At 47.7% G+C, this 15,850-nt stretch overlaps 1 protein-coding gene across 1 annotated transcript in view; it reads right to left on the bottom strand.

Moving 5' to 3' along the window:
* The window catches only part of GALNT18 (polypeptide N-acetylgalactosaminyltransferase 18), a 349,679-nt gene that overhangs the window by 51,804 nt on the left and 282,025 nt on the right, over positions 1-15,850 (bottom strand). Inside the window, exon 7 of the mRNA XM_034995612.1 lies at positions 3,849-4,034. Coding sequence (XP_034851503.1) covers positions 3,849-4,034 — 186 coding nt within the window. The remainder of the gene's footprint in view (positions 1-3,848; positions 4,035-15,850) is intronic.

Here is a 15,850-nt window from a genome sequence, read left to right as displayed (position 1 = left end):
CAACACTAGGCACCTACTCATCAGAATCTCTAAGGATGAGACCCAGAAGCAGTATTTTTAAAAAGCTCTTCAGGTGATTCTGATGCAGTCGGTCTGCAGATGTGCTTTTAGGAGCCACTGACCAAGGGAGAAAGGAATGACGCATACTGCCAGCAGATCCATTTGTTAATAAGCATCAGCGAGGTTTTACTGAGCTCTGACCATGTGCCCTGCCTTGTGCGAGGCCTGGTGACACAAAAGTGAAGAACACAATCTGTCCCCAGAAAGCCTGGAGTCTAATGCGGTTGTTCTCAGCCCTGGATGGACATTAGAATCCCTGAAGAGCTTTCCAAAAAATGATCCCTGGTGCCCTTCCAAACCAATTAAGTCATAATCTCTGGGGCTGGAGCACAAGTGATTTTAAAGTTCTGAAAGATTTGAGAGCCCCTGGTTTAATGAGAAAATGAGAGAGAGAGAGAGAGAGAGAGAGAGAGAGAGAGACTGAGGGACTTTTACACAACAGAACATTTTTTTACAGAGTGATGATGGAATGACAGAAACATGCAGGCAAAGGGGGTATCTTCTCCTCCTGAGGCTGACTTCCTAGAAGAGGGCTCACCGACATTGAGTCTAATAGGGTGGAGGGAAATGGGTGAGGGTGGAGGCTGGGGAAGAGGCAGCGGGTACGGAATTCCAAGCAGAGAGGACAAAATGAGCAAACACAGAGGAGAGAAAGAATGGACTCTGGAGTTCTCACTGGCTGTGCAGTCCACGGAAATCCAGGACCGGGTGGGGGCAGGGGGCTGGAGGCGGGCAGAGGAGAAAGCATGTCAAACAGGCGGGCTTAATGCCTGATCTTGTGCACAGTGGAGAGTCCTTTAAAGATTTTAAGCAAGGCAATGATGTGGTTGCTGTGAGGTTTTGTTTTTTTGTTTTATTTTGTTTTTAAGATAACTTTGGGTCATTTGGAGGATAGATTTGAAGGGGATAAGGCTTGAGCCAGGGAAACCAGTCCGAGGCTCTTGCAGAGGAAGAGACAAGGCTTGAACTCAGACGTGATGGGGGTAGGAATGGACAGGAGAGAGCTCGGTGATGGGCTGGGAACAGGGCTTGAGGGGAAGAAGGATCAAAGGAAGATGGTCAGTTTCAAGCTTGTAGATCTGGGCAGATGGTGGTATCCTAAACTGCGGTGGGGAGGAAGAACAGGAGCAGCTCTGGGGGGAAGGATGTTCTTCGTTTTGGCAGACTCAGTCTAAAGTGCCCGAGGGAGCACCAGGAGATGTGCAGCTATAGGTCCGAAACTAAAGGCAAAAGTCAGGGCTAGAGATCTTAGTTAGGAAGTCATCAACAGATAGAAGCACCCAGGAACAGATGGGGCCACCAGGGAGATGATGTTTAATGAGAGCAGTTGGCCAGGGATGGATCCCTGGGTGCACTTAAGCATCCGAGGGAGGTGAGAGTTGCCCACAAGGGAATTAAGAGCAATCAGAGAGAGATGGGGATATACTGGGCTGTGGCATCATGGAGCCAGGTGAGTACAGAGTTTCAAGGGAAAGGTGGGATCTTGTAGGTTAAAGACTTTAAAATGTCCATTAAGCAGTTTGGATGCTTTGTCACAAGCAGTTGTGGTGCAATCCTGGGATATGACTTGAGAAGTGAATGGAGCGGGAAAGGTGTTGACTCTTTCCAGAAGCCTGGGAAGAGGTAGGAGAGAGAATCTAAACAAAGCAGGGAACAGTGGAGTCAAGGGATAGATTTTTTGAAAACACACTGACCTCTTCCTTTTCCACCTGAGGCTTTATTCTGGACACTTCCACCCCTCATCTGCCTTTCTTGAGTTCACTGCCCTCTCTTCCCACCCAGTCGACTGGGTTTGAACTACCCCTCTGAGGTGTCACAGACACACGTGAAATTTCATCATTTTCTAATTACTTTTCTCACTTGGTTCTCTGCCATTCATTGGATGTACTGTCCATTTCCACATCTAGCAGCCACAATGAGGGGAGAAGTCTAAAAGGTTTTCAGCTTTGGGGTGCAGAGAGAAGGTGACAGGAGTATGGACAGAACTCTGCGAAGGGACTGGGGATCTATGATGCTTTACTGCTATGTTCCTGGGGGACTTTCCCAAGCGTTCTTAACATTTTGCTATCAGAGGACACCCACAGAGGTGTTCAGCATGCTCCCCAGAATACTGTGATCCAACGCCCACAGCCACAGATGGGTCCAGAAGGCACTGCTGTTTCCCTAGAAACACTCCCACTGTCAGCGATGCATTCCTGGGGCTGGTTCATTAGGGTTGCCCGCACCCTGGCTGATACTTCGGCTCCTTATTCTTCTCTCTACTGCTGAAATGTCACTGGTTGTGGGAGTATACATCCCAACCCAAGCCTCCTCCCCCATGATGGTGGTGGTGATGGGGGGTGCTGCCTAAAAGCTCCCGCCCATGGCCCAGCCTATTTTTTCAGTCACTCAGCCAGAACAACATTAGCTGGGTGGAGAGATCAGGGAACAGGGCCTTCATATGGAAACTTCAGGCAAAAATCAACCATTTCCCTATTAGGAAGAAAGAACTAAAGCTTCTTAAAGGACTCCCAAGGGGAAAGAAGGAGGTCATGCAGTCAACAGCTGTCTCAGATAGCCATGGCAACATAAGCAATGATCTCCAGGCAGACAGGCTGCTAAGCAGGTTGGGATCCTATGGCTGGCATCTGTTGGGTTCTCCCAACTCAGTGGTCCAAGGTCATTTCCATATGACACATGGCAAGGCTAAACAAATCTACTAGAGAAGCATTGCTTTTTGGCACTTCGTAAGTGTTAGTGACAAGAGGGATAGAGGACAGTTGCAGGCAATGATGAGATTCTGTGAAGGTTAGAAACAGCCTAAAAATGTCCCGAACAGTTCCCTTCTTCTCCTGAGGATCCCTGTGAGAGGGTATCCCCTCCTCAGGCATGTGGTTCAAGAAATCTCAAAGCCATATGGACATTCCTTATTGCTCTGGTCAAAGGTTCAATGGAGAAGCCTGAATCCAGTCTACAAGAAGATTAAGGTGCATTTTGTGAATTCTGGTAATTTCTGGTATATTTATATAGCAGAGAAGCTGAGGACCTGGGAACATGAAGTAAACTTGGAGCTATCTGCTCCAGTGTTCTCATTTATTTATTTATCTATCTTTAAAAAGATTTTATTTATTTATTTATTTGAGAGAGAGAGAGAGAGCATGAGCAGGGGGGAGGGGCAGAGGGAGAAGCAGACTCCCTACTGCGTGCAGAGACCGATGCAGGGCTCGATCCCAAGACCCTGAGATTATGACCTGAGATCATGACCTGAGCCAAAGTCAGACACCCAACTGACTAAGCCACCCAGGCACCCCCAACATTCTCATTTAAAATGAGGATACTGATGGGGCACCTGGGTGGTACAGTCAGTTAAGCATCTGACTCTTGGTTTTGTCTCGGGTCGTGATGTCAGGGGCTGTGGGATCGGGCCCGCATCGGGCTCTGTACTCAGCGCGGCGTCTGCTTGGGTTTCTCTCTCCCTCTGCCCCTCCCCGCTGCATGAGTTCTCTCTAAAATAAATAGACAAATCTTTAAAAAAATAAAATAAAATGAGGATACTGAGGTCGGGAGAGAAGTCTTCCTTTAAGCATGCTGCCCAGGGACAGGAGCAGGAATAAGACATGGCTTAGTACCTCACAGTCAGCCTCTTTTCTTCCACATGTGGTGTCTTTTGGGGCTGAGAGTCTACTCTAGCATGGATCCCAAGACTCTGGTTGATCCACGGGAAGAAGGGTTTAGACCCATATTTTTTGTTTTTGTGTTTTATTTTCCCAGCAAACCCCTAAAATCCCATCCCCACAGGGGCTTCCTACCTCTTGGGGTATGTTCCATGCCATGTAGACATGGCTTTTAAATTCGTCCATCCAGACTTCAGCCACCCTGAGGGCATTCCTGCGGACATGGGCCGTGAGGTCCTCAGTGTAGGGCTTGTGGGCTCGCTCAATGTGGGCAATCCGAGAGCAAGGCAGGACCTCCACGCTGCCGCCACACTGCCACACCTGTAGGAGACACAGAGCCACTCATCAGTGCCCAGACCTGACTCTGAGCCACTAAACCAGACCACAGGTGACCACTCAGCCTGAGCACAGACAACTCCAGCTCTCCTCATCTTGTCTCTCAGTGAGCTCTACCTTATTTCTACTCCTCTAGCGGGAAGATGGTTGAGTCCGTTTGTGTCTTGTTTCTTGTTGCCATGGATTTACCAGCAAAGAATTAATGCCCCTTCTCTTTCCATTCCTTCTACCCCGCAAAGAAGAGATTAAACATTTTTGTGATCAAAGACCTGGGTTCTCCTTGCCCCTGGTGGAGAAGTTAACAAAAATCTTCAGAATGGTCTCTGCCGCCCTGCTTGACATGGAGGAAGCAGCAGAGACTCCCAGCAGAGATAGCATTCTAACATGGACCACGTGGGCCTGGACACAGATTAGTGATCACCAGGGGGAGAGAGCCAGGTGCCCATCTTCTGGTCCATCTGTCCTCAGCCCTGAGTTCTGATAGAACCCAAGAGAGAGGGAGATACAAAGAAGGGAATCATGCAAAACTTCTCACTGATCTCCGTGACTAAGAACTTGAACTAGATGCAATTTGATTTAAAAGAAAATAAAGAAAAATGATCTTCTATTCTGAGTGTCAAGGGACAGTGTCTTGGAGGTCTTGCCACAATCATTCCAGCCACTCTGTACTTTGAATGTTCTGGAACGTGCATGTCCTTTTGTGCCCTTCAGCTTTTGCCCATTCTACATGTCATTTTAGAATGCCACTCCTTCTCCAACTGAAAAAATATAATCTCTCAAGATCTTGGCCACATGACCTCTCTGTTGTGGGGCCTTTGTACAATTATTGGGACAGAGCCAATTGCTTCCTCCTCTGGCCCTAAAAGCTCTTGCTCTCACGACTTCTGCCTTACCTGTGAGCCATCTCTCTTCCTCACTCTGTGTTCCTAGATGGAAGAACCATATCTCACTCAGTTCTCATATCTAGCACCTAACACAAGGCCTGGTACATAGAAATACTTTGTAAGTACTCTCTGAATAAATATATGGCTGATGGTATTTAATCACTCAATCAGGAAGTGATTGATGCTTCATAAATGTGGGATGAATCTGAAATACTGGGCCAGAGCTGATGAATGAGGCTTCTGAGGGAACACAATCATCATCTCTGGGTGGACAGCAGAGGCTTCTTGTCAGGTACTGTCAACTGGACAGTTTGGTAGATAATGTTCACACTTACAACATGTATCCACCAACGACCATAAGTCTTCACCCAAGATAAAGTCAACTTTACTTTTTTTTCCTGTTTTTTATTCAAGTATAGTTAACATACAGTGTTATGTTAGTTTCAGGTATACAATGTAATGATTCAACAATTCTATACATTTCTCAGTGTTCATCAAGATAAGTGTACTCTAAGGTCAACTCTGGATTTTACTTAATTACCTCCGGAGTTAGGAAGAGAATGCCTTCTTTTCCGCCTATTTCACACCAGCTGGTTGGTTGCTCCGGGCTGTCAGAGTTGGAAGGCTAACTGATCGCCTTTTCACTTTCTGAGCTTGTCTTGCATTTAGTATATTGTTTAGAGCCAATGGAAAGGAAACGAGCATTCCCACTGGGTGTCTACCGTATGCCAGGCACGGGATTGTGTATGTGGGCAGGCGGCACAGTGTGGTGGTTATGAGCAGAGGATTTGGAACCAGACGACTTGGATTTAAATCCTGGCTCTGTTTCATGCTAGCTGCATGACCTTGGGTGAGTCACTCAATCTTGCTGTGTTTCAGTTTCCTCCTCTCAAATGGGGATTATAATAGCGCCTCTCTCATGAGGTTACCGAGGAGATTAAAGTGATTATATACACAGTGCTTAGGAAAATGCCTGGCACATAATAAGCATGCCATCAGCTCAGCTATTACTATACAAATTATATTCAGCAGGATCTTCAGAAGAACCCTGCGAGGCCGTTGTTAATGTCTCCAGTTTCAGATGGGGAAACTGAGACTAAAGGCTGTCCCTTGGTCAAGGCCACACAACTGGTACCGAAGAGAAAAGGATCTCTCTGATCCCCACCGAAGCTCACGGAAGAGAGGAAGCCATGGAAGGCCCCAGGCTGTGCACCTTCATTTCCATGACCTATACATTCTGGGGATCATGCTGACTTCCTTCACTTTGCTCAGATTTGCAATGAAAGCCTGTGAATACTGTGAATATGTTACTGACTACACTAAGAGTCCGGGTAATTATTCTTTTGCAACAGGAACGGAGGCTATTACTTGGCATATTTCAGCAACACAACACAGAACATGATTCATAACAAAGCTCTTTTATTACAAGACCTGTTTCTCCAAGAGTTGCTTCACCATTTCACCTTAGAGTGGGCGCATCTGCCGTGCTTCTGATCAGAAGGGTGGCGGCCACACTTTCCGTCCGCCCTCAGGGCACAGTAAAAGGAACGGTGTGATCTCAGTGGCAGGCTCTTGAACGCACTCCCATTTTCCTTCATTGTGGCCACGGCCCTTGTCCAGATCATGGCCATGTCTCCTCTGGACTCTGCAACAACCTCCAAACAATTGATCTCCCTCCTGCCTTCCTCCTCCAGTCTCTTCTCCTCCCAGCAGCCAGAGAGATCTTTGCAAGGTGTAAGGCGGATCACGTCCCCCCTGTACCTTACCAGCACAGCCCTGGGTTGAGGCCCAGCCCCCCAAACCCAGGGCTTGCTTCCCCATGCACTCCCATGGCACAGCAGAGGTGGGGCTGGGCTGGGGCTGGGGGGCGGGGGAGACGTAATATTTGAAAGCTTTGGAGCCAGTGAGAACTAAATTCAAATATTTTGCTCTGCTACCTGTCCCTGCACCACCTTTGGCAGGTGACTTCTCTGCCCCAGCCTCGATGTCGCCCAGGGAACGAGGGGCATGTGTGGATTTGTGTTCAACCCTGGGCCTGCTTCATTCTGAGCACGGGCAGTCAAGGGGGTAGGGGCAGGACACCTGAGTCCATTCTGTCCCCGCTGTGTGCCTGCTGAGGGGTGACTGTGGGCCACCTAACCTCTTGTCTATGAAACAGGCATAACAGAAGTCATTTCCGCACAGGGATGTGGGCTCAGGAAGCCCCTACACATGTTATTATTTTATAATAACCTTATAATCCCTGCTTTTTGGCTCTCCTGTACATCCATTTTCAGGGAAATATATAACTGCAGAGGACTCTTCCATGTCTGGCTGAAGCCCACCAGACAAGAGACAGGCTGCCTTCCAGAGCGCCCGGCTCAGTGTGGAATGGTGCCCCAGGCTCCTCCCTAGAGACTGAGAGCACCTGTTAACCTAGAGGTCGTCTCCACTCTCCTCCCTCCTGTGCAAAGGAACTCATCAATGGAGAGGGTGATGGCATCTGTCTTGAATGCAGCCTTTGAGTTCCTAGCAGTCTCTGGGCATTGGAGCAGAAGATGTGGACTCAGCATGTCTAACCCATCACCTCTGGACCCTGCCCAAGGACACTGAGATAATAAACAAGAGGAAGCCCGCATTCTCTGGTCCCCAGGCGATGAGCGGCTCTGCTGACCGATGCCTTGACACACAGAGATTCTCAGAAGTCTTACCTACAGGTGATCTTGGAGACCCTCACATGTATCGTAGACAAAGGATAGGAAAGAAAATCACTGGCATTTGGGCCTCATGGAAGATGACATCACGAAACTTCCATGGAGGCTTGGGTGGGGCAGGGGATGAGGAAAGGAGGGAAGGGGACCACATCACAGCTGGCAGGAGGTGGAAATCTGCCTGGGAACCATCTGGGAAGGCAGGTCTTGGGGGCTGATGGAGAGGGTTTGAATCCTGCCTCTGTCACACATTAGCCTTTGACTTGAACCAGAAGGAGGCTACAGAGAGCAAGCATTGTGCCAGAGAAGTGGGGCCACTGGGTGGAAGGCAAAGATGTGGGAGACAGTGATGGCTTAGCCTTGCGAGTTCTCAGGGGTGAGAGTGCCAAGGGAAGTAGGGCCGGGAAGGTGGGCACCAAAGACATGGCTAAGAAATGAAGGCCAAGGGTCAGTAACCAAGAAGGCTGATGAGGTCACAGGGCACAGGAAGCACCTACAAGATGTAGAGCTTGATTCTTACATGGGGTGCATGTGAGAGCTTGTTAGAGCAAGTGAGGCCCGTGCTCAGTCCCACAGGCACTGGGGACACCTGACGCACGTCAGCCCTGGACGTAGGCTGGATCTTGTGGCTTCTGAATGGGCACTGGGAAGTAGGTTTCTTGACCACACCAAGTTCTTTCCTGTCTCTCTGCCTTTGCACCTGCTATTCCATCTTTCTGGAACACTCTCCCCCCACTTGTCACCCAGCTCAAATATTACCTTCTCTGACTGCCCACTAGGTCCCCTTGGAATACTTACAGGGCCCCACCCTTTTTCTCAGTCACACTTACTCATAACACTTCCGTTTATGTATTTACTCTTTCAATGTCTTTCCCCTGCTCCCTGCTAGACTATAAGCTCCAGGAAGACAAGGAGCCTGTTGTCTACACCAGCACAAGGCATTTAGTATACATTTAATAGCCATTATTTAAGTGAGTGATTCCTGCAATCTGAGTCCTGGGCTTTCCCGGACTTCAGAGAGGCAGTTTTAACTCGCTCAGCTGGATCCCCTAATAAAGGCCATAAACATAAAATGTGGCCAGATTTTACCGAACACAGTGACTTCCTTCAAACCCAAGCGGTTTTTCAGCAAAGCTCTGACATTTAAGTGCACACTGCTGTAACTGAAGAGAGTCACTTTGGCTGCAGAGCTTAAATTAACGTCGTAAAACCTGGCAAGTCATCAAATAAGCATGGTGGAAAGCAGGAGGCTTCGTCTTGTGGAACCATGAACTCACTGTAGAGAGAAACCTTGACCTGGCCCCTGCTTGCACACACCTACAGAGGAGTTGCTGGGCTTGCCTCCAGATGTGATGAAGAACCGGAAATAGATGACAAACAACAGTCACCCAGCCTGGAGTAAACTCTCACTCACCACCAGCCCTTCCCAGAGAGCCCTAATCCTATTATTGTTTCCAGAAGGGCTTGGACCATCTGCCTGGGAACCATCTGGGAAGGCAGGTCTTGGGGGCTGATGGAGAGGGTTTGAATCCTGCCTCTGTCACACATTAGCCTTTGACTTGAACCTGGCTTTGGATGTCAGTTGCCTTTTTATTGGGGATCATGATGCCCTGGCAGGTTTAAGTGAGATGCTCTATGGAAAGCTCCCACTAGCAAAGACAGGCATGTAGTGGGTTCTTACGGAAGGTGAGGTTCTTTTCCCTTTCCAGGACTGGGAGCTGCTGGTACAAGGTCAAGGTCAAAAGATCTGAGTTTATGTTCTGTTTGCCACTTACATCAACAAGCCCATTTCCCTCCCAAGCCTCAAGTTTCTTCTAGCTGCCAAATGAAGGAACTGAACTCAATGATGCGATAGATCCCTTCTATTTCTCGCATTCTGTGATTCTACGTTTTCTGGCCGGTACGTCAAATGACGCCCAGTATTTGAGACATGACTGGCAGAGTTGTAAATCGGAAGTTGTAAAATAGGGAGACATGGGAGGCAAGGCAACAGGATATAGCTTGACCATTTCTCCCACACACAGACTCGTGATCACTCTGCAGTCTGTGTCAAGGACAGCAAATAACACTTCCAGGTTAAATCCATTTGCTTGTTAAGGTCCCTCTGAAGCATTGTGTTGAGAAGGATTCTGAGGCTCTGAATCCTTCTGAGAAGGATTCTCCGGGCTCCATGGAAAAGCATACCACCATTTATTAGTAATGGTTACCGTAGGCAAGGAATTGGGAGTGGTGGCATCTCAGCCTTGTACTTCATGGCCATGGACCACAGGATCCCATATCCTGTCCAGCTTTTTATCTCCTCATGACTTTTAATGATCTCTTTGCTCTTGGCAAAATGTTCCCAGTCTTCCTTTAACTTAGAAAGCCTCCTTCCTGCTCTCCATCCATCCAAAGCCAGCCTGGCCCAGCTCCTCCAAACTCCTGAAACACATAATTTATACCACTCATGTGGTCCGTATTTCTTGGCTTATATTGTTAATTATCCTTTTATGTGTAACTGTCTCGCTTAAGTTGGCTGTGAAATGCTGAGACAGAGTAGAAAGCCAAACCAGGCAGGCTGGGGGAAGGAAGACAAGAAGGATGGAGGTTGAGACCGAGGCCTGAGAATAGCTGGCAGAAGACCAGAAACTCATTTGCAGGGTGGTTGTAGGGTCAGAAATGAAGGCAAACAAAGATGCCGAACAGGGCTGCACAGAGCCCTCCTTTCCCGGGCATCCTTCCATTCTGTGCCCAGGGCCCCCTGCTCACCTCATCCTAGGCATGGGGGTAAGAAGGGAAGAGGGGTCAGTTCTGGGCAAAGCTAAAACAAATGCCAGGAGCCACTAGCAAGCTGAGGTCAAGGGTGTGAGGTGGAGGAGGAGCCGGGATGGGGACAATGTTAAGACACGGAGCCAACCTCCCTCCAACGTGCATCTTGCTCCCATACTTGCCACCTTCAGTCTCCAGAGAAAGATCACGTTCCTTCACAGGATTTGCAAGGCCTCTGAGACCCGGTCCCTCCTGTTTGCTGCAGCTTCATCTGTCATCCTCTGCTATCCTGTTACACCCACTTCTCTTAGTTCCTAGGGCAGACCTAGGATCCCTGTTCTCGCATTTCTGCCTGCACCCCATACCATTCCCTTTACTGGCATTCTCCCCCCAGGGATACATTTATTTGCCTAGTAATTCCTACCCACTCTTCCTGGTGGCCCTAAATTTGGTTAAGTGCCTCTGCTACATGTTGCCATATTACCTATCCTTTCTCTGGCCCCACACTTAACGATAGTTGTGTGCACGAGTACATTTAAAGACACGTGATATAAGGAACAACAGTCTACCTAACACACTGCTTAAAGAAACAGTACATTAGCAGTAACTCAGAAAACTGTGCGCTCTTCCTCACTCCTGAAGGTAACCCGTTATCCTGAATTGTGTTAATGTCCTTGCCATCAACCTACGCTACCTATTTGGTTTTACCTGTTTTTGAACGCTATATAAATGAAAACATATTGTCTGCATTCCACAACTTGCTTCTTGGTCCATTTATTTTCATCACCAGAGTGTTCCATTGTATAAATATATACAGCAGTTTATTTATGCATCCTCTTGTTGGTCGACAGTCTGGTTGTTTCCAGGATAATGAAGAGCCCTCCATGGAACAATCTTATACATGTCTCTTGGCACCCAAGAGCGAGCACCTCTCCGTGTATTTACACCGCAGTAGAATTTCTGAGGCATAGGTTGTATACACATTCAACTTTCCCTGGGAAAGAGAAACTCTTCCAAAGTGAGCATACCGAGTTCTGCTCCCACCAGTGCAGATGAGCTCTCATGTTGCTTCACGATCTCGCCAACATTTGGCATTGTCCAACTTTTTAGTTCTTGCCAATCCAATGGGTATGAAATTCACTCTTGCTGTAGCTTTAATTTGTAACTCCTTGGTTTTCAGTGAGCAGGAGCTTTAACTTGTTTCTTGGTCTGCAATACCAGCCTGCCAGAGAAGATGCATGGCCACCTTGCTCTCATGAAGGAATCTCTATGCCTCCACAGGGCCTGGCACACCATAGGTGTTTGATACATATTTATGTCATGAATGCGGGATCAAGAGTTGGGCGTCAGTTCTGAATGATCTCCAGTGTACTTTCCTTGGTGCTCTTCCAGGTTTCCAAGGGTAGATATTTCATTATTTTTAAGTGTAAGAAAACATTTTTAAAGTCTGACAATACTTATTCTTCCATCAGACCCCACAGAAGAAACACTCTCTGGGGATGCAGTTTCCCCAAAAGCCCTCCCCTTGCAGTAAACACTGCCAAAGAGTCCTCTGGACAGAATTGCTGCTTGGGAAAAAATGATGCTTTTTCTTGGAAGGTGTCCCTGAAGGGGTCTGATTTGGGGTCAGCCCTAAGAAGCACTCGAAGCAGTTTCCCTGTTTGAAAGGGATTCTTCATAACTATCAGAAAGCAGCAGGAAGATTCATCTGGCAGAATTCCAAAAGAGACCAGCTGGGCTGGAATGTCTGGAAGCGGTTCATGAAGAAAAAGTTAAAAGGCTGTTTTGCAGGGACTTGAGATTTGCTGCAATAGCTTCTTACCTATAGGAAACCCAGGGGCAGTGATGGCTCCAGGCTCAGCAAACTAACCCATCACACACAGGGGACTCTGCTTTTCCTCAGACCCCAGTGCTCTGACTATATAGACTGGGGCCCCAGAAGTTCACTTCCTCATGGGAAATTTCATGAGGATTGCTTTGCAAACATATGGTCCTTGAGATTAGCAGGCATCTTTTAATGGTTCCAACCAAGTAAAGTTTATTCATGGTTACCTCAGATCTCATACCAGCCAATAGGCCTGATTAATATTGCCCCACACTCAAGCTAGGTTGGATTCATGACAAAAAGGAAGAAGTCAGGCCTGAACATACTGAGGGTGGCAAAGACGAGCCAGGAGTAGGGTGGTCTTCAAGCGTGTGGTAGACTCCTACTGCTCATTAAATACCTCCGTGCCCCCCCAAATCTCCCATCCTCCCTTGAAGTCAGGAGGAACCATGTGAGCAGTTCAGCCCAATGAGACGATCACTTCCTGGCCAAGGTTGGTAAGGATCCAGTATGAGAAGTTCATGAGCACTTCTATCTCTCTCCCTCCTGATCTGCTGGATGCTTAAGGCAGGGTGACTGTGAAGTTCAAAGATGGGGAACCCCCTGAGGTAAGCAAACTGAGTCACCACTTAGAGAATGGCTGCTCAGGACAGCCATTAGTCTCTTGAAGGGTGGGACTTCAGGAGACTAATGTGAGCAGGAAATAAACTTGCTCTGGGTTAAGCCTCTGGGACTTGGGGGCTACTGGCGCAGCTCTGATTAACACAAGCTGCCAAAGAGGCAAAGTGACCAGAGAGGCTTGGGCGCTGCGGCACCGATAATCAGGGGTTAAGTCTATCGACTGGGACTTTGTAGCAGAGAGTTCCAGGCATGGGGAGAGACTGTTCAGAAGGGGACCGACTTTCCAAGTTCAGGTGATGAGTCCAGTCAGAGCAGGACCCCGCCAGAGGCTGAGGGTACAGAGAGTAGATTTAGTCCTAGGGGGTGGGAGAGGGAGCTACCCGGAGAAGGCAGGTGTTAGGACCCTTGCAAAACAGGATGTAGGTGAGAGTCTGCTTCATGTTCAGACCCAGAGCAGAGGTCAGAAAACCAAGAGAGAAGCCAGCAGGGCGGAAGAGGAAAAGGCTGGGGCTTGGAGTTCACGCACAGCTCAGGTTGCTCAGATGGCTAGGTAGCAGCCCCGGGGCCGCTTCACTAATTCTGGAATGAGCCAGATGAGCCCAGGGCTGCAGCCACACCCCAGCCTTGGTCAGGTAACATGACAGGGCTGATCCTCACAGCTTCTCACACACGAGGCTGGGAAGGCTGGCTAATTCCTGTCCAGGCATTTCTATAGAACCAAAACTATAGAAGCTCCATGCTCTAAGAAGTATTGGCTAAGTTCCAAATCAGGACCCCATTGATACGTGTGCTGTCTACTCTAATCGAGTCTTTGTTTTGAGCTAAGATCTCTGGCTCCATTACCATCACTGATGCTGCCAGAGAATAATAATAAGCTTGAATGTCACAGGGACTCGGGGAGCAATTTTCTGAAATCCAAATAAAACCCTTCGCATTGCTAGCCCGAGAGTCATTTTTATCAGATAAGTTGGCCCATCCACTTACTCCAGAGTGTTCGGTACCCTCTCTGGTAGGTTAAGTTCCTTTGAATTGCTGTGAGCATCTTCTCCTTGCAGACGTATTCAGAAAAGCCCGCTCTATGCAGCTGCTATTCAAAGCTGATCCCCTGGACTATGTTTAATTTATACTTTGCTATATGAAGATGAACCACTTACTCATTTAAAGTGTTTCCTTTTTTATGTCTTTAATCAGTGGCTGCTTCTTTCCTCTCTCAGAAGCTTAATCTAATCAGAAACAAATCCCATACATATGAATGGATAATTAGCATGTCCCAATCAAATTCCTATGGAGGGTCCCTATCAGATGCCCCCTCAAAAGGGTGACACTGGCCCAAAGGATGACTCTTTGGACCAATGTTCAGAGTATAGCCCATGGTAGGTCAGGAGGGTCCTTTCTGAAATGCAGGGCAACCAGGAAGCACTGGACAAAAAGATACCCTCTGTCACCACTACCCTCCACCCCCACCCCCAGCACATCAGGAGCCATATGACTCAGTGACATATATGTCACTGAGATGGCAGAGGTGGGAAAGTCTGGCCTTCTGATAGACCTGGGGCACAGACCTTAGAGGTAGCTATGTGTCTGGTCCTAGCATCACCCCCACATTTGGCTCCGAGGGGCCCTGAAGGTTACCATTCAGATGATAAAAAGGAATCAGAAATGCTGAACATTCTCTCACTCAGAAATAGCATTTGTTCTAAGCAGCTTTCCTCTTACTCCATTGGAATTCAGATTAAAAAAGCCGGTGTGCTGGGTCTTTGCTTAAAGAGATTTGCCCTTTTCATACACATCAAAATGAATTGTCAGCTTGGGTATGATCTCTGAAAGGTACCTATAGCAAACTCACATTAAAAGTGGGATTTATAAAGGAGATCAGCATTGCAGTAGAGAACTGAAGGAGATCCAACAGATTACCTCCCATCATTTCCCAGGCGAGCAAAGTGAGGCTCAAGGTCAGGTGATAATTTAGAAGCCGAGTAGGAAATGTATCCAAGCCCTGGGCCTCCTGAAAGACAGGAGGTCCCTGTGGCTCAGAGCACAGGCTCTGGGGTTAAGCAGTGTTGGTGTCAAAGCCTACATTTCTCATTTGCTGGACTGGTGACTTTAGGCAATTCATTCCACCTTCTAACATTCAATTTCCTTGTCTGTGAAATGGAGACAAAAATGACACATTGCAAAAATAGTTGTGAGAATTACATGAGCTACATTCCTCTGAGCTCAAGATTTATATATCCAACTGCCTACATGTCACCTCCACTTGTGTATCTCTCAGGCATCGCAGGCTTGCCTTGTGCAAACCCATGTTCTCGATTTCCTTCCCTGCCTCCCCATCTGTCCCCTAAGTCTTCCTGTCGTCCACTTAATAGCCCAAGCCTAAAACCTACATCAACAATTATGTAATTCATCCATAATTACATCCTCTTCCTCCCCCTCCACATCCAATAATACATCAGCAAATGCAGTCAATTCTACCTCCTAAGTATAGCTTCCGTTTAATCACATCTCTCAGTCTGCAGGGTCAACAGCTTGGTCCGAGGCGCCATTATCTACATGTGGACAACTCTATCAACAGCCTCCTAAAAAGTCTCTTTGCTTCAACCCCTGATGCTCTGTAATCCACCTTCTAAAACTGTAAGTCAGATCATGTCCCTTCTCCGCTTTAATTCAATTCAACAATCACTTACTGAGCACTTCCTATGTGCCAGGCACCGTTGTACAAGAGGAGAATTTTGTCACTGAGCAAAACATACAAAATCCCTGACTTTCTGGAACTTACACTCTGTGTTTTCTGCTGTAGCACTTGCTAGGTACTGATTATGTCCCCCCCCTCTACCAAATTCCTACGTTGAAGCCTCAACTCCCCCATGTGACTCTACTGGAATAGAGCCTTTAAGGAGGTGATTAAGTTAAATGAGGCCATGAGGGTGGAGCCCTGATCAGACAGAACTAGCGTCCTTATATGAAGACAAAGACACTAGAGCTCACTCTCTACCACGTAAGGACACAGTGAGAAGGTGATTGTATACAAGCCAG

This window comes from Mirounga leonina, unplaced genomic scaffold (assembly GCF_011800145.1).
Source record: "Mirounga leonina isolate KUSES-001 unplaced genomic scaffold, KU_Mleo_1.0 Mir_92, whole genome shotgun sequence".
Lineage (NCBI taxonomy): Eukaryota > Metazoa > Chordata > Mammalia > Carnivora > Phocidae > Mirounga > Mirounga leonina.
Note: the sequence above shows the minus strand (reverse complement) of the source record. Positions and strands in the feature narration are given on the sequence as shown.